The sequence below is a fragment of the Falco punctatus genome (assembly GCF_963210335.1).
Source record: "Falco punctatus genome assembly, chromosome: 6".
In the NCBI taxonomy this organism is placed as follows: Eukaryota; Metazoa; Chordata; class Aves; order Falconiformes; family Falconidae; genus Falco; species Falco punctatus.
The window spans coordinates 6,638,462-6,665,344 of NC_137585.1; the positions used below are offsets into that span (position 1 = coordinate 6,638,462).

Here is a 26,883-nt window from a genome sequence, read left to right on the forward strand (position 1 = left end):
CTGCCGCGGTGCCGCCTGGGAGTTGTAGTTTCCCGCCCTTTCGCGAGCGCCCACCCCTCTCGCCTTTCGACGGCCACCGGCTTCCTCAGTGCCCGCCGCTGGGCAACCCGCCTCGCCTCCTCCCCTCGGCCACCAGTGGGGTGCCCGTGGGGCGCCTGGTGCCTGTCACCTCAACAACACCTGCAGGGCCTGGCTGCTAACACAGACCCAGCTTGGCTCAAACTGCGGTGGCCCAGCCCCACCCTTGACGCCTCAGTACCTGTGTGAGGCGTGGCACTGATTAATGCTGAAATTGCACACCTGCAAAAGATGGGTGCTTGGGAATCAGGAATCATGGTCCCAACCATGGGAGTCCTGGACCTGCTGTAGTTGCCATAAGTTTTCACAGAAAACCCAAAATAAACAAACTCGTGTCTGCAATTTCAATTGTTCTGTCTCCCCCTGCGGCCATATGGCTTACATTTCTTTCTTTTTTGCTTGGTTGCTTGTAAAAATGGTGATATGATATCCTGGCTGAATGACTTAAGAAAATACCAGGTAAGGGAAAAAAAAAAAGTAGTAAAAATTGCAACAATCAGCAATACTGGCTCCATGCCTCAAGTCAGACATTTCCCCCCCATCCCTGGTACACATACCATACAAATTACAAGAGGACTCTTACAAGCGGTTAACAACTGCCCTGGCTGAGGCACCACCACACCCAGTTTCGATTTTATCAACCTCTAAACCAGCAAACAAATACTCTGAGAAAACAGATTCCCATCCGAGGTTTTCATGTGTCTGAGGAATTCTGGGGAGCAACCTCAACCAACTCCCCTCCCAGAGAAGCCAGGAAGCATTTTTGCAGCAAGGTAAGAAGCTAGGATGGCATAGGTGAAAGCAGTGATATAAGAAATCTCTCAGACTCAGTGCGTGAAAATACTTTTTTTTTAATTTAAAAAAATAATCAGAAATTATACTTAATTAAGAAACCTCTGCCTATGCGCTCCACCTTTCCAGTTCACTGAACCATCTCACCAACACCTCAAAATGTAACAACTGTCTGCAAGGGTGTATTTTGTGGTCTGACTGGGATTTATGCTAGACTGGAATATTTAACATCTTTATCAATGGCCTGGAAGAAAGCAGAGTATCACTGATAAACTTCACAGATGACATGAGGGCTGAGGGAAGGGTAAATAATGACATGGGAGAGGGCACTGGTACAGGGTGACCTGATCATTTGGCAGCAGGGGGCAAGCAAACATGCATTTCAATAAGGTCATCTATGAGCTCATTCACTTCAGACCAAAGAGTGGAGGCTATACTTACCTGACATAAAACTTTATCCTGGGAAGCACAAAATGAAAAGGACAAATGGGTCATGGTGGATTACCAACTGCCAAGATGGTGCTGTGGCAAAAAAACCCCCAACTTTCCTGCAACCTTAGATGGATAAACAGAGAAATCACAAGGACAAAAGAGCTGCTGCAATCACATGTCTAGTTTTGACGTGTTGATAAAGTAGAGAGACACCTGAAAAGGGACGTGAAAATCACCGAGCATTGAAAAAACCTCTCCCAGTGAAATATCACAGAAATTCAGTCAACTTAATTTACTGAAGAGAGAGCTAAGGGGTTGCAAGACCATAAAATACATGTAATAGCAATAGGGAACCAAAAAATGAGTAATACTTTTTTCAGTATACCTGGCAAAACGATCAGAAGTAGAAAACATTAACAGAAAAAATTACCCAAACCATCTGTATTCTAAGCCATGGAATAAGCAGAATTGGAACCATTTACCGTAAATTGTAGTGAATTACTTAACACTGGCAAGTCTATAGTTTTTTCTCCTACAAGAGATAATCTCATAAAAATTAGAATAAATTCTAGAAAATTTTGCAGCTATTGCTACTTCCATTATTGAATTAGACTATAGTGGCCTCTTCTTTATAATCTGTGCTGATCAATATGATGTGTGCAGCTGCTCAAAAACAAACAGAGGGAAGGCATGTGTTTTATTTATTTATTTTCCAATATTCTCTACAGATTTCACTTGGCTTGGTTGTTCTGGTTTTCTTCCTGGAAAAAAAATACCCCTCCATATAACCAGAGTAACCCAATAAAAAATGTTACAAAACGAATGCACAGAGTCATTCATTGACAGCACCTATCTTTTTTCATTTTCTTTTCACACCTCCTCAGTGTGCCTCAGCAGAACCACCGGTTGATCAGTTCAGCTACAGAACAGGATCATTTGGAAAGGTTTTCAAAGTAAAAGTTTGCCTTTCTGTGCAAAAATGGTGGCAGTTTGCACATGAAAGCATGAAGGCAACAATGCATACGGCTATAGCTTAAAAACTGTTCCTGCTTCTTGCAAAAGTGAAGTTTCTTCTATAGCAGACCTGGATCATGTGCATTAGTTAGTACCTCTAACAGAAGTTCTCAGGAACTGACAGAGTTTAACATCAGCGCTGCAAACAAATCAAACAAACAAAACCCTAACATTTTGCAAAAAATGTGTCATACAAAATTTTTGTCATTGTAGCTCTCACAGTTTAAGAAAATAAGTAAACATTTGTAGGAGGTGGCACCATCTGTATTAAATGAAGTTGATACAGGATGAGAAACAAATGTAAAACCTTCATATATCACATTTGCTTCAGGAATTATTGATTCAGACTTGAAAAAGGTCTTCAAGAGTCTGCCTATTTGTTCCAATACTACTAGTTAATTTACTACAATATATTACCTCTTGCAACAAGTACTCTCTTTGTAATACTAAAAAGGGCAGTTTTAGTTTTGCTATTTCAAGCACCATCTATAAGCATTTCCCATAGCCAGAATGAACAAAAAATCCCATGGATTTCCCTCAGACCTCTTTATAAAGTCTCCCTGGTTTTATTTCTACCTTCTGTATTTTTCTATCTGTGGCAAAGAACACAGCAGGCTAAGAAAACTCTACCCTAATTATAATTTTCAGAGAGAGGACCTTCTGATGTGCTTCTTTCAAATATGATAAACAGCACAGGTTCACTTTAGTGATACCCACTTGTTCTCTAAGTCAGTGGTCTCCAAATCTTTTTATCCATGCACCCAATCAGTAAATTTTTTTTCAGCATGCACTCCTAATACATGTATTTTTTTTAGAATTATACACATGTACTACTGTACTAATATATTACGTACATTATAAAACATAGTAAAAAAGATGAAAAACGATGAGATAAAGAGGAAATAAACACCATTTAAAAATATGTATTAAGTGTACAAAAAATGCTTTCTTCCCGCACTGGACTTTGTAGACCACTGCTCTCAATATGAAACTACTTCAACCTACCCCAATGCATTGTCTCAGTGCCCCCAGTTTTACCTGAATCAGTTCTACCCTCTCCTCTTTGTTCAGGGGTGAAACTTCTCTTGGTTAGCATTTATCTGCTTACCTCTGAGCCTGCCTTCACCTAGGTTATAGCATAGTAGGGCAGTTTCAGCCAATTTGGTGGGTATTTTTTGTGATTTTTTTAATTAGGTCTGCAAATTTGCATTCCTTACAGAAAGTTTTTAAAACTCAATCATTCAGAAACCTCTACAGTTTCTTTTACAGCCAAATTAACCTCTGTTCCTTCTCAGCATTTATCATAACTAATAATTTACAGATATATAGATAATCTAGATGCCTGTGCCTACGTAAAGGCAAATGTACAAGCTGGCATAAACCCACATTTAAATTATCAGTAAAACAGAGAATGTAAAAAAATCTGAAACAAACCCAAACCCACACCTCGCTACCAGGAATGCTTCAATTGCAGAAATTTGTAAGGGGGTGTGTGCGCGTGTGTGTAACAAGCTAAATCAACAACTCTGCATACTTCCTGTGCAGATAGTTCTGCTGTACATCTCTGATTTTGCCACAAAATTAGAAGGCTACCATAATACATGTACCACAAGCATTACAGAACTGTGAACAAAGGCACAAAATCTTTTCCCTTGCTACTGTTGGAAATACCTCAGCATTTCCTACTGGGAAGATTTAAGGAATGGTACAAACACTGACATGACAAACGCCACAAGCACGTTTGAGAAAGGCAGGACCATCAGAGAAGCATACGCTCTAAAGCAGGACTGGCCAAATACACGGCCACAATTACAGCACCTGTCATCAGCACGGGGTTACAAAAGCTTTAGGTTCATGCTCAGAAAATTTTGTTCAGGAAAAGGGCTTACATGTATGTGGCAAGGAGGAGGAAAGTGCTGTGCAGATCTAGGAGGGGGTTGACTAGAAGGTACAGGCTGTCCTCCTGTTGACAAAACATCTCACCGTATCTCTTGGATCTTAGCAAATGATCACGTGCTGAGCTTTCTGGACTATCTGTGCAGAAGTGTTACGAGGGGAATTCCCATGTACTCAGTATTTTTGAGAGCTTGGCTCTACCTGAGGGAAATGAGCTCTGGGAAGAGTAAGACCTTACGTGACACCCTAAGTAAATCAATACCACAAAGAAAACCCACAAGGCTTACAGACTACAGACAAATATGCCTGCTGCTGCTGCGCTCACATAATTACAGATCACTTTATTATTCATGACAATACTACATATTATCTTTGCAAATCTTTTGTCCAGATAAGGAAGTCACATTTGTAATATGCCAACACACAGTGATATCCACAGGTCTATTCAGAGCATTCAAGAAACACACAGCAAATTCAAGAGAACAGATTTGATTCCTGTTGGAAAAGGTTTACCATCTACTTTTTTTTATTTTAGTAAGTAGAGTTATTAAACTACAGGGAGACAACAAAGTGAGAGACCACAAACTCAAGAATATATGGACATAGGCTTATCTTTACAGTTCCATTAAGCTTTTAAAAAAGTTACTCACTTTTTTGTCTGCTCTGGGATGGGAAGAGGGAGTGAATTTCAAGGATGCAATATGCAGTAGTGTGAGATGGTGGGAGAGAAGTTTGTGCCTGATTTCTAAAGCTTGTAAGCTGTTAGGATCTAAGTGCAGAGTAAAGTAACAATTAGGTTCATCTTTGCAAGACAGGCAGTACTGTTATGCCACAGACCGTAGGGTTCAGCTGATCTACTCTAGTACTGACAGAAAGAGAATGCCTCTAGTGCTTCTTCAGTGCTTCAGAAACACTGAAACATATTCCTTGAAGCAGAAATAAGCAAAGATGACACAAAACTCACCTCTGCACTGAAGCCATCAAAAGTAATTTCTCTAAACTGTAAGATACTCGGGCATTTTTACAGAACTTGAGCTGAAAAATAGGTGTATCTTTTGTAATCTTTGGATGGTGAGAAGATGATTCTTAGCCTGTGCTTTCTTACAGATTCACAGTTGTGCCTGTGGTGTACAAATCCCAATGTCCTCAAACCAACCTGACCACTTCTGGTTTTTTCAAGGTTTTCTGAATTTAGAAAGCCAATGTTCTACTGAATTTGTGTGTTACCAGTTATCATAACTTGAGTCTTGTGCGTTCTTCTTTAAATCTCAGCTTCTTACTATGGCATTAAATCTTAGTTTCTATTACAGTAATTACCGTAAGTTCCTAGCCCCTGTGATTTCAGAAAAAAAGATAACTTGAAGGCAGAGAAACCAGAAAACAAGCAAAAGAGATCCCACATTTAACTGTTTTCTTAAAGGAAAAAGAAACCCAACAAAAAACACTTGTGCTTTTTAAGACTCTTCTGAGCATATGACACAATTTCTGACTGCTTGGGTTGTTATATAATAGTACAACATTGTGTGCCACTCAAAAGTGCAGGTCTGCTCTGCTTAGCTGCAACTGGTTTATGTAAAGACATATATATACAGGAGGGCTACTTTCTCCCACTGGAGTCAGTCAAATGCCTCACAATCTAAATCAGCCAGAACTTCATGAACATTTGAGGGATTCTCCATGAGAAGCACAGAGAATCACAGAGAATGCTGAGAAACCTCTTTTTTTCAGAGTTTGTAATGGCTGAATTACATTCACTGAGGTAATTATATCCTTATACATTCCATGAAAAATACTCACTAATGCCCTACTGATAGAAGGCAGTTGTGTATTGCTAGTTCTTTATTAGACATCAGAATATCTACGCAAGAGAGAGTGCCCACCTAAATATCCCTTGGTCCAGCAACTAGTTGTTTAATAGCAGCTGGCTCTTCTACCAGGTACCTGCTGCACAGGAGCACATAACCTGAGCACTGGCACAGTGCATCTGTGTGCACCCAGATTGCACCGGAGGGATTAATTTGCTGTCCATGCAATCCGGAGTTGGTCTTTGCATGTGGAGACATACACAGATGGGATCTATCTGCCCAGGGCTTGAGCACACTCCAGTAAGCAATCTGCTTAAAGCTCCGAGAATCCTGAAGATGTGCCTGGTCTGTGAACATGTGGGTGGGAGGAAGCAGAAGGAGAAAATTAATTTATCTGCAGAAGAGAGGAAGGATGATGAAGATCAGTAGTAGAGGTTTCAAATCAGTATGCACTGACAAAGCTGTAATGAATTCAGTCGTTTAAAAAACGAGAATTTTCATTCAATTTATGCAATGCTGAAGAGGCTCTCTATAAGGTAAGCCACAGCTGCAGCAATAATGATACTGCAAATGAAAGATGAAAGGAAATCAGTTTTTTAAGAGAAGCGAGCATTGCAGATAACAATGGCTCAAGAGCCATGCAGGCTGTACAGTCAGAAGGAGAAGGAACAAACCACTCTCTGGAGACCAGGACTGTGGCCGATAAGGAAGCCTGTGTGGAGATGGGAATATGACACACTGGAAATATGTCCTCTAAGTTTCCAATACATTCACAGAGCTGGGTGTGGGTAGTCCGGGGCTAGGGGAACTGGAGGGGCTGCAGGGCAGGAGGGGGGCAGTGGCAGAGCAGTGGAAAGCCTGGGACTGCTACAGAACAACTAACTACAAGGCATAATAGAGATGGTAGTTTAAAATGTTTTCCCCTAAATATTTTCATGAGAGGATTACTCTCAACAGAAAACAACCATAAATGGACAAAGAAAGTACAAACCTCCAAGCCTCAGAAAAGTTGAGCCTGCCCCAAAAAGCAATTTATACAAAATGTTTTGAGTAAAGATAAAGAATGTGGCACATGCATTCATGTTCTCTGATTTTTTCTGAGCTGGTACAATCTCGAATCTCTGCAAACTAGCAATATCCTGTCCCCAAAAGTTCAGAATCTTGAAAACTGCCTTCCCTTCCCCCAAAATAAAAGCAAAACCCAAACCTGGTTTGCTTATAGGCAAATGCAAAATGAAGATAAAATCAGTAAAGCTAAAACTGATACAAAAAAAAAGAAGCAAGTGTTTATTCTGAAGACAGGTTTTTCACTAATCAAGAGACTCCTGTTGCTAGTCCACTGCCTGTGCGATTGGCTAAAAGCATACAAATCACCCCCCCAAAACCACTTTTCTCCTCCCTCTCTCCACTCCTTCCTGCTCACTTGCTTTAACGTTCTTAAATAAGACCTTGAGGGGAAGGGTAGGGGGATCTCAGAGTCTTCCTCAGAGCAGGGATGATGACAGCTTGGCCAGAAATGGAACTCACCCAGCTTTCGCCTGTGACTTCAGTCACTTTCAGCTATGACTACTACTACGATGACAACTGCCAGTATCAGCACCTGGAACATATGTCTACTTTCCTCCCTATCCTGTACACTACTGTGTTCCTGGTGGGCATTGTTGGCAACTCCATCCTGATACTAGCCTTGGTCTTCAAGCAACGGATCCAGAGGCTGATCGACGTCTTTATCATCAACCTCGCTGCATCTGACTTCATCTTCCTCATCACGCTGCCATTCTGGGTGGACAAGGAGGCATCGGACGGGAACTGGAGGGTAGGATCTTTCCTGTGTAAAGCTAGTTCCTATGTCATCTCAGTCAACATGTATTGCAGCATCCTCCTCCTCACTTGTATGAGCGCTGACCGATACCTTGCTATCATGCATCCCTCTATTGCTAGACGGGTCAGAACAAGATCTTATTCCAGTGGACTCTGCATCTGTGTCTGGTTATTATCCTGCTGCTTAGGGATGCCAACCCTTTTGTCCAGAGAACTGAAGAAGCACCATGGAAAAACTTACTGCACAGACAAAGCCATAACAGAAGCCAAACAAATCATGTCACTGATGCTTTTAATCCTGGCCTTCTTCTTTCCACTGTTGAGTATCTTAACCTTTTACTGCTCCATCACCAAGAGACTCTGTGTGCATTATCAGAGAGCTGGGAAACATGATAAGAAACTGAGAAAATCCATCAAGATAGTCTTCATTGTAGTGGCAGCTTTTGTTATATCCTGGGTTCCCTTCAATCTTTTCAAGCTCATGGCCATCCTTTTGGGACTCCTGAAGCAGCCTGACTGTTTTCTTGACATGGTTGCCCAGCTGGGCATGAAGGTGAGCAGCCCTTTCGCTTTTGCCAATAGCTGTGCCAACCCTTTCATTTACTATTGCTTTGACAACTACATCCGCAGAGCCATGCTCCGGTGCCTGTGCCCCCGGGTGAAAATCAGCAGTAGCAGCAACAACTCTGATACTCTGGACACTCGTCTGAGCCACTCCTTATCCAATTTTGGTGTGGGGGAGTATGCCAGCAGGAAGAGGAAGCGCTCTGTGTCCCTCTAACTAGGATCCAGAACTGCAGAGGAAGGAATCTCTCCAAAGATGGCAGGAAAAAAAAATAAAAAGACACTGAAAAGAAGCAACAAGAGACAGAGGTGCAAGTGCAGCCAGCACTTCAGGTGGGAGGAATGCTGCTTCCCTTTAAATGCAGATAGATGGAATAAAAAACCTTAACCACAGAATTAAGGTTCACAATGATCGCTGTGTCACTGCATGATGTAAATCTGAAACCATTGCACGGAGAAAGATCCACAAATGCTTACACTAGAACCCGAGTCGAAGTGCTACAAACTACAGAGAAGAATCATGTGATTCAGTCAAAGTTGTGTCCAGGCAACCTTTGAACCTAAATGTATGTAGGTTTTTACTCTGCACAGAGCAAGAAAAACAACACAACAGAAGTGTTTCTTCTCTTAGGTTCCTAGCTTACCCATGAACGTGTCACAATGTCCTCAAACCAACCTGACCACTTCTGGTTTTTTCAAGGTTTTCTGAATTTAGAAAGCCAATGTTCTACTGAATTTGTGTGTTACCAGTTATCATAACTTGAGTCTTGTGCGCTCTTCTTTAAATCTCAGCTTCTTACTATGGCATTAAATCTTAGTTTCTATCACAGTAATTACCGTAAGTTCCTAGCCCCTGTGATTTCAGAAAAAAAGATAACTTGAAGGCAGAGAAACCAGAAAACAAGCAAAAGAGATCCCACATTTAACTGTTTTCTTAAAGGAAAAAGAAACCCAACAAAAAAACACTTGTGCTTTTTAAGACTTTTCTGAGCATATGACACAATTTCTGACTGCTTGGGTTGTTATATAATAGTACAACATTGTGTGCCACTCAAAAGTGCAGGTCTGCTCTGTTTAGCTGCAACTGGTTTATGTAAAGACATATATATACAGGAGGGCTACTTTCTCCCACTGGAGTCAGTCAAATGCCTCACAATCTAAATCAGCCAGAACTTCATGAACATTTGAGGGATTCTCCATGAGAAGCACAGAAAATCACAGAGAATGCTGAGAAAACTTGGGTGCAGGGATGCTCATGGAAAAGGAATTTAAAAGGACCAATGTTTTAGTTCATTTACATGGCTGAACTCTGTAAATAAAACAGCTCTATAAAGTTTGCTCATTCTTATCCACCAACCTTTGGGAAATGCAGAGGTCTTGCATTTAATATGCTGTGGGGAAGATAACACTTGCCCAACCGCTTTCAAGTGTGACGGCAAATGAGGTGGGGAAACAGTGAAATCTCAGTGTTTTTAACGGCTGCAGTACTTCCAAGATTTACAAGCTGAACAAATGTGGAGCAAGAAGTTAAGCAGCTCATCAGAAATCTGGTACAGGACTTTTATAAAGCTGACTACATGTATTTTATTAAGTCTTTCATATCCTTCTAAATGCCAATCATTGATAGAAATGTTTGCTTAAAAGAAAGAAACCAGGGTACAATGTTTTTAAGTGCACAGTTAAAAGAAGTATTAAACCGCCAACAGGACTGGAATACTGTGGCTGTGTTGCAGTTATCTCATATTCTGTTGTCCCTCTTAAATGTTTAGCCTAATATAATACTGCTTGTCATAAACATAATAAATCAGTATCATAAAGCATCCAGGATGTGTAATGTGACTAAGTCAGAAGACTGTTAGAAACTCTCCTTTCACATTTCCTGATTTTTAATTTTTTCCTCTCTCTTCTCTTTTGCACTTAGCCTTTGAAGCTTTTGAACTAGCTTTCACAAAACCCACAAAGGTGGTGACTAGAGGCAGAAGTCATCACTAAGTGATAAAACAAAATACACGGAAACAAATGTGAATTGCAGTAAGTAAAAGATTTTTAACAATAAATAAGAGATTTTTAAGGCTACTTAACAGCCCTATAAGATAAAAAAAATTAAACGCTACCAACAAAAGAAAGAGTCAGGAAATACATATCTCTGAGCTGACTTTTTAAGAAGTAAAATAAGATAGTAACAACTGGCATGCAAGTTATTATACTTTCTCACACACACACACACACACCCCCCTTATTATACAACAAACCCTGTATCATTTTACTGGGCAGCAGTGTTTCAAATTAAGTTTTAAGAGTTTGGTCCTGTGTTCCCTTCTCCCATCTTTGCCAGGGAAGGAATAACCTGGCACACAAGTCTGTACTGTAACTGACAGAGGGAAAAGTCTCTCATAAACAAAAAGCCTTGCAGCAATAGTCCCTGCATCATTTTGATCACCATCGAAAAGACTTTTACATTTCATTGAAGCTACGAATTGTCTTCTAGGCAATCAGATACAGATCACTGCTGGAATAACAGTGAGGCATTTTACAGATCTATGAAAAGTTACTTTTATTCTAGTTACGGAGTGCACTAAGAAAAAGGAGTTGCTGCTCCCTACCTAAGAAGAGGACACAGTGAATTCTAGGGCGAATGGCTACACCCATGCAGATCTGTTAAAAGGCTTCAAAGGGAGGACACCTATACCAGCTAATGTAATTCATGAAAAACGGAGAGAAATAAATGGGCAAAAAGCCTGAAGACTTAACTACTGTCCTGACAGCAGGGGAAGAAACTGTAAACTGAACAGTGGAAGAAGTATTCCTCTGATGTAAATGCAGCACTGTATCTTTTCACACCTCTGTATTTTCTAAAGATCTGTAAATGGGGATGATTATTTTGGATGTTACAAATAAATCCTGGTACTTGCATTTTTTATTAAACTTTGCTGTCATGCCATTTAATGTAGGCAGCGAAACAAAAACATACCTCACCCAAGGGCAGTGCAAACCTAGAAAGCTAGGCATGGCCGTCTTGCCCAACTCGCCAGCCAGTTCCCTACCGTACCCACAGGCTAACAGAGCAAGCCCTCATCGGAGCAGGGGGAAAGCTGGCACTATAGGGTCAGTGGAGGCAAAAGTGTCCTTCAGCAATTGCTGGTGACACTGTGTACTCTCTGGCACACAGTAAGATACTGGGATATGTGCCTGGGCTACAAGGGGGGCATCCCAGAGACACAGACTAGTTTTTTGCTGTCCCCTCCCTTCACTGAATGCATTTTTTTTCCTCCCCCACTACCTTTTCTAAAAGATTTTGTTTTTCTTCCTCCATGTGACAGCCTTTTCTCCCCTCATCTAACAGCCAAACTTCTTTTTCAGGCTTACAAACGCATGAAGAGCACCAACGGTGTTTTCAGACTTTTCAGTGTTTGAAAATCAGGACAGTGTCAGTTCAAATTTTAATCTTACTTGCAGTGACCCTGAAAAACTACTGTCTCAGTAGTGTCTTCTCAATCTCTTATCCTCGCTCTACCTTTACTAGTACAGAACAAAAGACTTTTTTAATTAAAAAAAGCCTAAGACTTGCACTTCAATTAACCTATGATTTTTATCACTGAAAAAAATTACACCTTGCTAAGTCAGACTCATTCCTTATTTCCTGACACCCCCCCCCCCCCCCCCCCCCCCAAAAGCAGAACAGTATCTTTGGAATATAATCGTTCTACAAGAGTTGAAATAATTTTAAGCTAGGGCAGACTTTTTTTGTTGTTTTTTTGGGTTTTTTTTGTTTTTTAATACTTCAAAATACTAGATCAAATTGGAATGGTAAAGGAAATCTACCAAGATCTCCTTCCGTTGCATAAAGCTTTAGTACTGGAAAAAAACCCCAAACTTGCTAAATATTGCCAGGCTTGAAGAGAATCTCATATAAATGCCACAGCAAATGCTCCATATGAGCAAACTTCCTTCTGGAATTTTAACTATTCCATGTTAATACTAATTATTTGTTTGTTAGTACTAATACAGCTTAGTATATTACCAAAATTATTGTGATTTTAAGTATTTAACCTGGTAGACTTGAGTAATGTAGCAGGATGCCTATTTAAACCATATTAAAAGAACTTAGCAACTGTAAAGTGGTTTGCTACGTGAAATGAAAATGGTGCAATTCTGATAGGACACCTGCCAAAGATCTTGATAAGTAATTTGAACTGTTTTTTTTCCCCTCACTTTTATTATTTAAAAATAAATCTGATATGATTGCAGCTAAGAAATATAGTTGTGGTTTTGGGTTTTTTTTTTGTAATCTAACTTCTCAATTTATTGTCATGAAAAGGTAGCAAAGCATTACTAGAAAATCTTTCAGCAGATCTGGATGGGAACATTCATCATCTGCCCATCCCACAAACTTTTTCATGATTTCAGAGATGCTTTTGTACTGCCTTGGAATGAAATCAAGACCTTTTGAAGTTTTTCATGAAAACGACTATACCACCAGCACTACCTCCAACAATCTAGAGGTCAGTACACTTTCCTGAGATGTGCACGATCAAAACTGAAGTGCCTCTGCTTCTTGATATAAATGAGGGCCTGGTTAGATGCATCTCCTCATCTCCATTTTGGCTTCAATGAATCAGCATTTTTGAGAAATAAAGTACTTCATCTCAACACAAAGAAAAATTGTACCCAGATGTGATGCTTACTTAAATGGGCAAAGAATTTTTGCAACCTTCATTTCAGCACCAGATGTGCTAACACTGACAACTGCACTGCTGCTAAATGGTACTTAGAGTTGCAGAGGACTGAGAAGAAAGTCACACAGGGAATAGCTTCAGATCCAAAATGAGCAGGGCCAGGTTACTGCCCTCAAACACCTAAGACAAGTGGTGTAGTCACTGCACTGGACTGACTCTCCCCAAGTACTGCAGTAAAGGTTGGCTCTTGGAAGCTAAGATGAAAGTGTCCACTGACTAAGGTGCATCAAGATTTTATCTGCAGCTTCTTGTCCTGGCTCTGTCACACTGGTGGCATGAAAAGCCCCTCACAGCGTGTCTGTGCCGCAGGTTTCAAATATGCTGAATTACAGTAAGAACATTTGCTGACTGTGCAAAGATGTTGCAATGATACATTTCTTGACTGCTGTGCACGAACAGTAAGATGGTTGACAAAAGAAGAGGGTTTTTTAGGTGCTTGTAAGGCATACAGTACAAAGAGGTGTCAGCTTATGGGTGGGGACGCTTACATGCACTTTTAACAGTTACACACTACTGGAATACTGAGTTGTTATCCCTGTATGATCACTTACATCCATGACGCCAACATGGGACTTGTGAGTAGGCTTGCAAGGTGTGAGCACAAATCATTACATGTCCCAAAATTTCTAACTGAAACAGTAGAACTTGATGATCTGAAAGGTCTTTTCCAACCTAAACAATTTCATGACTCTAGGATTCTTCTCTTGTTTAAAGGGCTTCACTCAGTTGAGGAGCACATTTCATGGCAAGTGAAGACTAGGAAGCAGGGACCACAAATAGCCTAAAGACAATCCTGCAATGGGAAATCCATCCACCCAGGCTATTTACCAAGTATGTCAGTGTTCCGTGTGTCATCAGAGAAAGGGAGATCAGTTCATGAATAGGAACAAAGAAGGAGCTACCTAAACTCATAACTGATGGAAATATGCACTGACTATGCATTAAATGGACTCAAGAAGTAATTACGATGCTACCAAATGTCACACAGAGGTGACTGGGTATTCTAGAAAACCAGAGAAAACCCATATTATCTCGTATCACATTTTAATGCAATACCACAAAGCCTGCAATTCGTGCACTCTAGGTTTCAGTAACAACCCAAGCACTTGCCCAGTTTGCAGATGTGGGTGTTCAGTATCCTGCTGGAGTCTTGCTGAAGGTGACACAGTACCCCACTCTCAGTAAAAGCCAGAGAGAGTCTGGCCCCAAACATCTAGGCAGCTAAGACCGGAGTCCGTAATAAAGTAAAAGAATGCAAAATATGGGAGATGAGAAAGCAAGTGGATTGGAAACCAACAGCTTTCAAGAAGAAAGGCAGCCTTCCACATGTGACTCAGTAAAAAAGTTCTGCCAAAGGCCAGGCTGCTTGCGTTGACACTTCTTTTTAAATATAAAATGGTTTCCAGATTTTATTTTCCCAATTCACCTCTCCTATGCTTTTGTAACAGATTGCAGCAGCTTTGGAAATAGATGCTATGTGTTGTGGTTTGAGAGCACGCAACATTATCAGTATCAATCATCTAAATAATACATTGTGACCAAAATACATATTTTCAAACTTCAAAACAGTTTCCATATTAGTAAGAGAGCTAATTCTTAGTCAGAAGCTCCCACTAAGTCTAGTTAGTGAACATATTTCCTCTACTGTTTACTTTTCACATTTTCTAGAGCACATGGGATTTTACAAGAGGCATCTCAACAACAAATCCCAGAAGAGACCAATGTTTCTCTTGAAATTTGGGCTGCATTTTGCTGCTTTGAGGACTAGAATTGGGCACAGGGCAGGTAGGGTAAGAATCTGCATTCAAACAAAATGCTTCCCATAAAGTGATTACTAAATTCAGAGGCTTTAATTTATAAATGCCCAGATTCAGATCCTTTGCAAAGCACTGATTTCCAGAAAGGGCTGAGTAGTCACTTTCTAAACAGCAGGTCCTTCAAAAATAAATGAATTAGGTAATACCAGGAAGTAACTGGATGCATCCAAAAGTCAATAGTAAATTCTGGAAAAAAACCCACCTCTGTCTTCTACTGTGCAATGGAGATCCCAGAGTCGGATGCCCTCTTTCTTTCTAAACTGATAAAACCAGTTAGTATGAATACAGAAGAACAACTGTTCCCCAAAGGATGCCCTTTTACCCTCAATTTGAGGCAAAGAAAACCAGACTGTGAAACTGTGTGGCACTCTGCTCAGTTAGAGAATGAAACTTGGTCAGTGGCTTTTAAATTAATCCAAATTTTCAATCTAGCTTTAAAATTGGTAAGCAAAACAACCAGAAAATCGGACTTAAAATGCAATGAGCAGTTTTTTCCGCTGAGGAACACCACGTATAAATAAACACACAACAAATATTTGCCCTGTACAGTAACATGCACCTGACTTGACCACTCACTTGATTTCCGTCTATGCACTGTCTAAACACCTGTGTGACCACACCACGCATTTCCCCTGTCACCCACTCCTTACCCTCCCTCCTCTGGGAACCACAGAAACATCTACCGATGCCTCACACACACAAAAACATTCAAACCATTACAAAAAGATTAAAAAAAAAAGGGGGGGGGGGGGGGGGAGGTGTGTATTTGGTTTTGCATAGCTTTGAGTCTTTGAATCTGTGGGAGTTACTCATCATGGGTACTATCATGCCACCGAAGGAAATGTTGCAGGTATGAGTAGAAGCTTGATAGCTTTCAAGAAACACATATATGTATATAAACTTCCGCTCTCAAGGGGTGCTCAGAAGCAAAGAAAGAGCAGACAAATGCACTGAAAAGTGCAATGGCCTGCCCAAGATCTCACAGCAGCTCAGTTGTAGATAAGGTGCCAGATATTCTGATTTCTAGTCAAAGAACATGGTACTTCAGACCACTTAGGAACACTCAAGTAATTGAAAAGCCCTTGTGTGGGTATCTTGCCAGGAGAGAGAAAAAGGCTTAGGGAAAAATAAAGAGAATCAAAGTGAGGAGAGATCTGGAGAGCACACCCCTCCCTTTTTGTTGTTGTTGTTTGGTTTCTTTTTGCAAGCATAGAACAAAGAATGGCTATGAATATGTGCTAAAACAAGGTACCCATGAGAAACTATGCTAGCACTTGATAAGAGAGAACATTGCAGAGCAGAGCTGCTATACAGAAAAAGGACTAGATCGAGCTAGGAAAGGGAGAATAAACCTTGACGAACCCTTAAAATCTAATAGCTTCTAAGGCTAACATTTGGCAGGATGAATCGATGGTGCTGTGGCACGCTCACATTTGCATATACACTTTAGAGGCTGCAACCATCTTGAGGCTATTAAAAATGTTTGAAATCCCTGCTGATTATGAAAGAAGATGAAACCCTCCTACTATTCTAAGAACTCATGCAACTAGGCTAATGATGGTTATAGGTCCTTACCTCCACTGTCACCCAAATAAATACCAAACAAAGTCAGTGAGGAAACGTCTGTTTTCATGGAAATCAACTGGAGTTTTATAGGATTAACTTCAAGAGAGTTGGGGATTAGCTGAATGAGAAGACCACAAGCCTAACCCACAGACTACCTACCCAGTAGTGATCCCAGCTGGATTAGTATGCCCTCTTTCAGAGCTCATACTAAGGATTCTTCTCCGAAACATCTGAAGGCCCATGAAACGCCTATAATTATACGGCCTCACTTATCCATATAGAGAGAAACCATCTGAATAGATACTACAGCTGATGAATAAGACTAGGTTTCCTGATACTACCAGCTGTAACCTCCTTAAATAGCCTTTAAACAACTTGCCAATTTAAAGATCATGCCAATTTAGGCACCTGTGTTCTCTGCTAAGGCGTACATGCTCTTCTCATGTGGTTGTAAGGAGAGCCAGCACTGTCAGGGAGCAATGCCAGACACAGGGACTTCCCTGGGCAAGCACTGTAGGTCCTTCTGCAGTTTGCACCTGGTTTAGACTTTGTACCACAGCTTGAACAGGCAACTGCAACACAGGAAGCTGTGAACCTGCTCACCCAAATGCAGCGATCACAGGCATGGGCAGCAAAGATGCCGAGACAGGAATATCAGTACAGGTGAACATGCCTCAGGGGACTGGGACTGTCCATTTGGGTTGCAAGCCGACACTGGAGTGCATGCTGGAATTTCTTCATCTATACCAAACCTGTGAACTAGTCAAATGAAAGTAGCTCAGGTACACTACCCCACGTGGCTACCATAGCTCTGGCTGTACTGTAGGCCAATGCATCACACAGCAAAACACCAGTGGCTTGTGGGTTTGAAGGCTGAGAGCCCTCTTCATTCTGTAACAGGCAAAGCTAGCACCTTTGTCCAGTGCCCAGCAGCTGGACACAAAGCATCACTGGGGAACGTCCCGTAAAGATCAAGCCTGCCACCCTCAGGAGTGGGCTTCAGGATGGGACAAGGTTTCTGCCATGGAAAGGGACCCCACTGGGAGGATGCTGGAGGGACTGAGCCCCAGGAAGGCAAGCTTCCCACTCCGCTTGCTGGACGGTCGTCCTTCCCCAGAGCATCTCCATCCCTGCACACCCAGCGCTTCCACAGCAGTCAGCCACCAGCTCTGCTCTCACCACCTCAGAGTCAGCAGGCTCTCCACACCTCTGGCACAGGCAAAGGAGGCAGCAGGGCTACAGCTAATGTGCTGCTCTACCCCTAGATGCCCCCCTAGGCCACATACCCAGGCAATGTCCACGTCAGCCATACCTGAAAGTCAGAGGTGGAGAGCTAAGTGGCTCCAAAAAATAACATTTCAAATAAATCTGTATTTGCCTTGACCAGATAAGAAAGTATGTGCCCTAAATCAAGTATTCTGAAAAGGTCTAGAGGAAGTGAAAAAGGAAGATTATAATAAAAACAGGATTTCCAAAACGCTGCACATGGTGAACAAGAACTAAAGTATGCATTTTCACTCTTATAATTAATCTAAAACATCCACAAATAATGATCAGTTCATCTTTTGCTGAATACAGCCTCTGCGTGGAAGTGTCCACACTTTTATCAGACAGAAAAACAAACCAAGGGCTCCTGCCACACAATAGGTATGATTTGATTAGTGTGTGAAACACACAGAGTGAGGGTGATAAATTGTAGTGTAAAAGCACAAAGGCTGAGGTGCCTGCTAATAGCTGTGGAATACTACTGTTTTTTGACACAGAGTGTCTCATGTCCACAGAAAGGCCAAATGGTGACATGCGACCTTCTTCCTTTTTATTTTAAGAAAGCAAACTTTAACACAAGTGGCATTACCAGTGCAGCACAGCTGTAGGAGACCTCAGACAACCATCTAGTTCACTAAGAAAAAACATAAGGGTAGGTCATCATTTATACTCAGAATTCACAAAATTCACTTAAAATCATGAGATGCCATGCAAATATATTCAGAGGATCCTTTTAATTGCTTTTGAACTCATAGGTTTACCCTTTAACCACATGCTTTCTTTGCAAATGGGAGACGAAACAAACCTTCATTTTCAGCATCACCTAACTGTCAGTTCACTCGGGGAACGGACACGCTCCCACTAAACTGATGTCAGTTTAGATACTTCAAAAACAAGGTTTTGATTTACTCAGTTATTTAAGTCAGGTCCGTGATTTACTCAGCCTAGGGAGTCAATCATAAAATCCGGTACCTTGTGAGAGCAAGTGCTTGGGGAGTACTGAAGAACTTTTGCATTCATGCTCCATATTTTGATTTTATGTGTTATGACATAACATGAGTTAGCAATGTCTGCATTATCTGCCAAGCCCTCTATGATGGCTAGCTGCCAATGAGTTGCCCAAAAGACTTGTCACAGTGCCTGATATTCATGTCTTTTGCCTTTTGCCACAAGCATTTTTCTCCAGGTTGACAGATGGCAGTTGCCTGCAGTGTATTTCTGACACTGCACATGAGCTGGCAAAAATTACTGACCTACACTGAGTAAATTCAATACAGAAATACCTCTTTTCCTCCCTCATTCAGCCACCCAGTGCACACTCCACAACAATATATGACAGAGCAAAAGGTGCTTACAATTGAAATGGAAATTTTTTAAACTTAACAATTAATAAGAAATGCTCAGAAGAAGGGCAGCGTGTATATGGGCAAAGGACATTTTTAAAAATACAGAAGTTCATCAGATGAACGACTATTTTGGATGGTGTTGCTTCTCAATAAAGTATTATGTCGTGCGTATGTGTATTGATTTCATATAGTAGATCTTTATTTTTCTGAGGTATCAAAGTACCATTTGGGAAAATGGGTAAATAAAATGAGCACCCTCTCCCTCCAGCAATATCTACCAGAGTTATTTTTACAAAATATGACCTCTATCGAGTCAACCTTATTATTAGAATACTAAAAGCTCCTTTTAAATCTAAAAATCACTCCAAGCTTTTACCTGCGAAAAAAGACTTTATGACTTACTTAAATTGCTAAGATAACTGTATAGGTATGCAACGCCAACAATTTTTGACACCAAAAAAAGGAGAAGCGAGAAGCTCCCCACTTTCAAGCCAAGCCAAGCAGCTCAGAAGCATGGGAAACCTAAAATGCTGAATTAGCTAACAGCCACAGTGGCAGTTTATCTGACAAAAGACAGCACTAACCTAAGGATACAACAGCCTATAACTATTAACAAGGTTTGATCTGTGTGTGTGGGTTTCTTTCTAAAAAAAGAACTTTGTGTTTTACTGGCCACAACTGGAAACAAATTAGTCCTGCAGATCACACAGCCACGCCGGCCGGTTTACAGTTCTGCACTCTCCAAGCAGCAAAGGTGACCTGAACATGCCATTTTGAAGATGTCTCTATGGAGAAGGTTGCCTAGGAGGCAACTGTACTACACTCCTAAGAGAGCAATCCTCCGCTAGCAGGACTTTTAACATCACCACCCCAGAGAAAGCCAAGAGGCAAAGCAGCCTTTGGAGAGAAGAGAAAATGTTACAATTAGGAAAGAAATAATCATCTTGAAATGGTTGTTCTAAGCAGTGAGCTTAATCCAGTTGTTTTCAAACAATGAGTTACACATTTTCTCCCGCACCTGCAGCTTTCACCTCTTAAGCCAACTCTGAATAAAGCAGCCTCAAACCCAATACCTGAACCCATTTAACAAGGACGCTACAGTAAACCTGGAGACTGGAAGCTGTGAAAACAAAAGATCTGCGCTCTTCACTGACATATATCACGGCTGTACTCGTAAATATTTATTCTGCTGTTAAGATCTTCAGTAACCAGCGCCACTCGGGGTTGATAGCAACTTAAAAACTGTTTCCAGACACGCTACTAGTGCAGCAGTGAGCAGGTTAGCCTGTCTCCCACCAGATGTGGACCATACCTGATGCTGTGGTGCACATTTGAATGCTGCCTTGTTTATGGCACCGGGAAACTTTAATGAAGTGGTTTTATCACAGCTCCTGTCAAGACGGTTAGCTTGCACTTGAGCTGCTAACTAGAGTTTTCTAGTTTGAACAGCAAAACAAGAAATGTTGCTTAAAGCATTTTTTGAGACATGACCTAGTCCCGTATCACCCCCAAACCTAGGCGTAAAGGGGAATTCTGTAATATGGGATCATTTGGTTTGGCACACCCTCACTCCCCCCCCAGGAAAATCAGGGTCTGCAAAGGGCAGTGTAGTCATTACACACCCAAGCGACAGGAACTCCCACCTCGCTGGTGAACGTGCAGGTAAGTGGGCAAACCTATGTGAAAAACCGTCTTTCTACATATTACGGAAACAACATTCAACCCCTCCCTAGCCAACACTCAACCCCAACTCAGCCCATGCCACAACACCCTTCCCTTTCCGCGGCCTCCACAGCTGGACCCTCGCAGCCGGGATGGAGCCATTTACCCGTCCCAGCCACACCGACCAGTGGGTTATGGCCATAAACAGCTCCTCCTGCCCCCAGCCCCCGCCTCCCCGAGCAGCCCCGCTGAGGACGCAGGGCCCCGCTGCCCCGGCGGGGCTGGCAGGCCCGGCCGCCCGGGGGACCCCGGGGCTCGGAGCAGGGCCCTGCGGCCGGCCCGGCCCCGCGGCCGTGCCCGAGCCCCCGGGGGCGGGCCTGGCGGCGGGGCGGGGGGCAGCTCGGGGTACCGCAGCGTCCCAAACTACCACCCGCCCCCCCCCCCCCCCCGCCTCAAATACCGAAGTAAATACGTGTGTGTGTGGCGGGGTGCGGTGGCAGCAGCCGCCTCTTCCCGCGCTGCCGCTGCCCGAGCCTACCTGCGCGCCCGGCCCGTACCGCTGCCGCCCGTACCGCCGGCCCGGCCCCAGCGGGTCGGGATTGCAGCGGGGGCGGCCGGGAGCGAGGTGGGGGATGGCCGGTGGCATCGCGTGCGAAGCCGGTGGCGGCGGCGATGCCGCTCTGAGTCAGGGCTGGCCGCGGCGGTGCGAGACCGCGGGCTGTGAGCGAAAGGGAGACAGATGCTGAGTGATCTCTGCCGACCGACCGCGGGGCGCCTGGCACGCAAGGCTTGCTGTCAGCCGCCCGCGCCTCGCCGGCACGGCGCTAGCCCTCGGCCGGCACCCGCTGGTCCCCTCGCCCGAGGCTTCCCAGAGGGGCTTCTCCCCCACCCCCCACCCCCCCTCGGCGGTGGCCGGTCGCCCCCTCCCTCCGCGCTGCTGCTGGAGAGCGGCCGCCACCTCCCGCGGGGCTGGCCGCTGCCATCCCCCTCGGGACCCTGGGGCCTGCTGCTTTTTGGGGGGGCCAGGTAGAGATCACGCACACACACACGCACCCGGTTTGTGATTTGGGTGTTTACTTTTAAAATCTGAAAAAGCTGCTTTGTCCAAAGTCTGTGGAAAGCACAGAACCATCTGAGAGACGGCTGCGTCGGCTCTGCCTCACTGCATGTCCACCATCTTGGTCCGCTCCCTCAGGGTGGCAGCCACCGTCCCTGTGCCAGAGGACAAAAAATAATGTTACCTGTGCATGGAAATACGTGTCTGTGTAGGGGAATTCACCACATGGTTCTTCAAGTGTGACTACCAGCCGTAAATTTCGAGTATTTTACGTGACTTTTTCCAGTCCTCGTCATCTCTGCTTGGAAGGAGAAAACGCCTCGTGTTGGGGTTTCTGCTCATGGAGGGCTTGGGCTGTGTGTGGAGAAGGACAGCCACCATGCTCACAGCAGCGCACGGCCCGGGGTGTTCGTTAGCATTAATTTGTGGTTTTTCCCAGTGTTAAAGTAAGAGGTGAGGGGTGCTAGGAAGTGTGAAAGCCAAACAGTTGTGTGCCGTCACCACTGAGCCACTGAAAATAGTGTAAAGTATTCACCATAATAAATACTTTTTGAGAAAGGGTGTTTTTGCAGAAATCAGGGACATCCATCTCGGAAAAACCAGAAACCTGACATTTCTTAAGATTTCATTTCAATGGACTCAGTTGAACCAGTTACACCACAAGCTTTCCCAAACCTGCTAAGTCAATGATGATTACTCACAAAGAAAGTTTCTATGACATGATTCTCACTGAAATGAATGCTTCACTTATGAAGCCCCTCCAAGAATCTTGAAGCACTCGGTGAACTTGCACAGACACCACATGGGCAGTGATTTCCATCCCTATTTTACAATGAAATTGCAGATTAAGCTGTTTATTCCTACTGAAAAGTGGGAGTAGGTGTTAAATATTTTAACTCTGAGAGTAAAACATATGGCCTCCTCGTTACCTATCCCAAGAATTTGCCCCAGGATCCCTTTTGGGATAAAATGCTTTTTTCCTTACCTGATGTCAGCCTCAGTGCTGTCTCAGCTGCTAGTTTGTGCCTTTAAAGGAACACACCAAAGGGTGATGCCAGTAACATCAGGGTCAGTTGTGGCAGTGGGAGGTTGCCCTACATTTTAGATTGTACAGCAGATTAACCATCTGGAAGGTTTTCTGTTTACTTCTTTTAAAGCATAAAAGTGCATAGATAACTACACGATCAGGCGATTCAGTATAAACAAATACAGAGATCTATGGGCTGATTTAGTTTTGCCCATATACTAAAATCGGTCAGATATCAAACAGCTAATCAGCATGTGGCTGGCTTGGATTTTTCGGCGGTTACATTGCAGAAGAACAGAAGGGTTATCATTAGTGCATTTAACAAAATATCAAGCATGGAATTCATACCAGATACTGCTCTGCTCCAGCTATGCAGTGATGCAATACAGAAATGCTGCTGGGTTGCATTGATGAAGTCACACAACAAACCTGAAGCGCAATGTGAGCCCCCTATACTTTCCAGACTTTTTCCTAGCCTGTTTGGCAGTGCAGACAAATAGATTGAAATTGCTGAAGCAACTATTGCCAGGACATCAAACTCTTAAGGGCACCTTCAGGATCTTTCATATGACTCATGACTTTCACTCTTTCAGAAGGAAATACTTTTGAAGTGCCAAAATATCAAGCTCTATCCTGAGAAAACTTGGAATTCTGAATTCTTCGCTGAGGCAAGAGGGGATTTAACCCGCAGGGCTTCTTCTACAAGGGTTATCTTGGGGAAAAAAGAGAGAAAGACTGAGCAGACAAATGTAAAACAAGCAGGTAGGAAATCATCTCTGTAGCAGGAAGAGCTGAAGTTCCTGGCTTTTTCATGTGGTAAACGCTCTTACCAGCCCAACTTGTGCTTTTCTAAACCTTCTTCTAAATGCTGGTGCATTTACATAATACGTATTTACGTGCACATTCATGCATGCCCAGGGAAGCACAGACAGTATAAGCAAAACATGCAGCAATAAAGAAATCTGCAAAAAAGCTCCGCAGAAGTGGTGGAGCAACTGGAGATGAAATAACCTGCTGCTCTGTGTGGGGACACTGATTTCTTTCTGATTGTGTATGGTATCAAGGATCTGCTGAGATACAGAAGATGCAAAATGAGATTTTTTTTATTCAGACAAATGGTTAAGTGCAAGTTTATATTGATAGCTGATCTGTCTGATAATTAAAAATACCAAACCAAAACAACAAAATAACCAACCCCGAAACATAAAGAACTAATTTCTTCTGTATTATCAATAGCCTACCAACTTGCTCCAATACGACAGCTACAGCATGTTCAGGTTTGTGCTGAAGCAAACTCTTCTCAGCAGCCAAGATCTTGAAAGATGAAATTCAGACTGGGGCAATAAGAAACTTTTCAGAATTAAGAACTTCTGCCAGTAAGTCTCTGTGATCATTGGGAAAGAAAGTGGACACACATATTTTCAGTATCCAGCACTTCAGGTTGGAGAAAGAGCCTTACTTAGTGACTTCTTCCCCTACCCCCTATGCTGCCCGAGCAATAGGAGCATTGAAGCCCAACAACGGCAAAGCCTGCTTTCCTGAGGTGGCCAAATACTGTTGTAAAATGTAAAGAAGAGGTTAAAATAAAGGTCTGGAACTGTGTATGTGGGGTCAGGCCACCAGTGCTAGTGGAAGTTGCCACAGAGATACTGGATGAAGTATAGCCTTCATCTGTTAGCCTTTTTTCAGTTATTGGAGTTAAACCCAGTGGGTGCGTGGGTGGGGTGGGGGGTGGGGGGTGTAGCCTTGAAGAAATACATTCAGTTTCTAGCGCAGTTGCTCTTTATTCAGTTTCTATTGCTTCTTCCTTCTCCCTGTCACCCCCCATCTCTCCCTTTGCTCTCTTGCACATTTCCATGGGAAGGGCCAAACACTGACATCTCCCATTTTCTCCTTGGCTTTCTCTGCTTTTTCTGCTTCCCCTACTCAGTTGCTGGATATCTGACAATCTAGAAATAGTATCAGGGAGCAGCAAGAGCTGGAATGTTCCAGGAGGGCAGACAAATCAGAAGACAGCAGAGACCACAACACAGATAGTGATGCCCCTGGCCAGGGCACAGTCCCACTGTACCCGAGCAGAGGCGAGGTAGTAACTGTGTGACAGGATCCTTCAGCTGTACCAGGGAGCCCACTCGGGACAGCAGGAGGCAGAGCTGGAGGCAAGGCTACAGCATAGGTCCACGGTCCACCCAGGAAGCACAACCAAGGATAGAATGAGTCTGCTTACTTACTGTAGGTCCAGCACCCATGCAAGAAAACCCACCAGTAAGCCAAAACTGCAGGGAGCAGCTACAGGACTGGGTGCCCAAAGCCCGAGCTTAGTTGTGGCTTCTTGGGCCCGTGGATGAGGATCCCAGGTGAGGGCCATTACTGGTGCTGTCAAGCCCCAAAGAAAGTTAAGAGTAATGCTGAAGCAGAACAAAATTTTAGGTTTAAGACCCCAATGAGGGGAAGGCAAATGGAGGTGCACCTTAAAAGACAGTAGCGTTGCTTTGCAGTTATTAGGCAAATCTTTTGCCAGTTGTAGTCATGCTGTCCCTCCTAAGCAGTAGCTTTGCCTATGTACACGACTCCTACATCTTAGGCTAGCAGGTTTTTTTTTAGCCTCTGCTGCAGTCTCCTGTTGTGATTTCAGAAAAATTGCCTGCTTGTTTCTGCTGGCCTAATGATAAAGCAGATGGATTTCTTTATCCAGTGTGGACATCTGAGATGAGGAAGTTACACAGGGCTGACAGGGACCTGCCAGGTCTTCGTGGACAATCCTGGGCATAGGTGCCTCTCTCATAAACTGGTCACCCTCCATCCTGAAGATGGTGAGAAATTTTCCCCTCATTTCTCCTTTGGAAAGGCTGAGTAGCCTCACTGTTGGCTGTTGAAACATACTTTTGCAGTCCTGCTCAGATTGGTGGGAAGTTTAGTTTACTGGCACTTGTTTTCCCAAATGATCTGGAATCTTCAGACACTTGATACAGGTGTACCTGCTTATTTCTTACCTAACCAAGGAGCATAATCAGTAGGACTTCAATTTCATGGTCTTTCCTGATGTGAAGTTATGGTTGCCATGTTGTGGCTACCCGAAAGATGCTCAGATAATGCCCCCTCCCCCCAGGAAGAACCTGAACTTAGTTAAAAGTGCCTGAACACCAGGGTTTGTTAGCACGGCCCACAGCTTCTTGTGAATCACAGCTACATTCTCAGCAGAGTGGGATGCCAAGGTGAATGGGATTTTCTAACAGTCAGTACAAACAGGAAACTTAAGGAAGTGTAACAACCAACATTTTTTTTTTATTAGAAGGGCAACGGCCAAGCCATTCAGGAGGAATTAATTTTCGGGATTCGGCTACAGAAGAGCTCTACAATATCATTGCCTTCCCCATGCCCAGCCGCGGGTTTTTTTTTTTTTCAGGGGAGACTTCAGCAGATGCCTTCCATCCCTTGGTCTTTGAAGCTGGGTTCCCTCTAGCGGCATTAAGAGGAGCATCGATTCTGTCTTATTGACTGATCTTGGTCCGTAGTAAGGGCAGGGGGAGAGAGGACACTGCAGGGTGTTACCAACTCCCATCAGGAAACACTGACTTGTCTCCACCTGGCTAGTAGCCTAGGACTTTTGTGTACCACAGGTTCTTTATTTTTTCCATCAGCTGTTCAGCCAGTATACTGAGTTTAGTTGTTTCTCTGATGAGGAAGTTCCTGCAGGAGACGACAGTGGTAAGACACACAAATACGAGAGGGTGATCTCCATCTGCTGTAATTATCACACTGCCTGTCACTGAGTGCAGAGCTCCTCAACAGTCCTGGAGGGCCTTTCCTCAGAAGGCAGCAATAGGTGTGCGTTATGTGTTTGCCATGAAACTGTATCTCTAGGGTCATCATGCATTTCCCTTTGGGAGGAAACTTGTTCCAGCACGGCAGCACCCTTCCAGGGGTGCTGGCCCACCATGTATAAGGAGCAGTACCTGCTAACCCCATGAGCATTGTGTTCAGAGTGCATTGCTGGGAAGAGC

At 43.2% G+C, this 26,883-nt stretch overlaps 2 protein-coding genes across 2 annotated transcripts in view; one reads left to right on the forward strand and one right to left on the reverse strand.

Annotated features, from left to right (window-relative positions):
• GPR15 (G protein-coupled receptor 15) lies at window positions 1–21,343 on the forward strand. Its single transcript, XM_080393674.1, has one exon. It carries the CDS (start codon window positions 7,513–7,515, stop codon window positions 8,617–8,619), a length of 1,107 nt encoding a protein of 368 aa, XP_080249800.1. The 5' UTR covers window positions 1–7,512; the 3' UTR covers window positions 8,620–21,343.
• Window positions 21,340–26,883, reverse strand: part of LOC308066431 (apovitellenin-1) — a 9,435-nt gene continuing 3,891 nt past the window's right edge. The window contains exon 3 of the mRNA XM_080393713.1: window positions 21,340–26,569. Coding sequence (XP_080249839.1) covers window positions 26,470–26,569 — 100 coding nt within the window. The 3' untranslated portion in view covers window positions 21,340–26,469. The remainder of the gene's footprint in view (window positions 26,570–26,883) is intronic.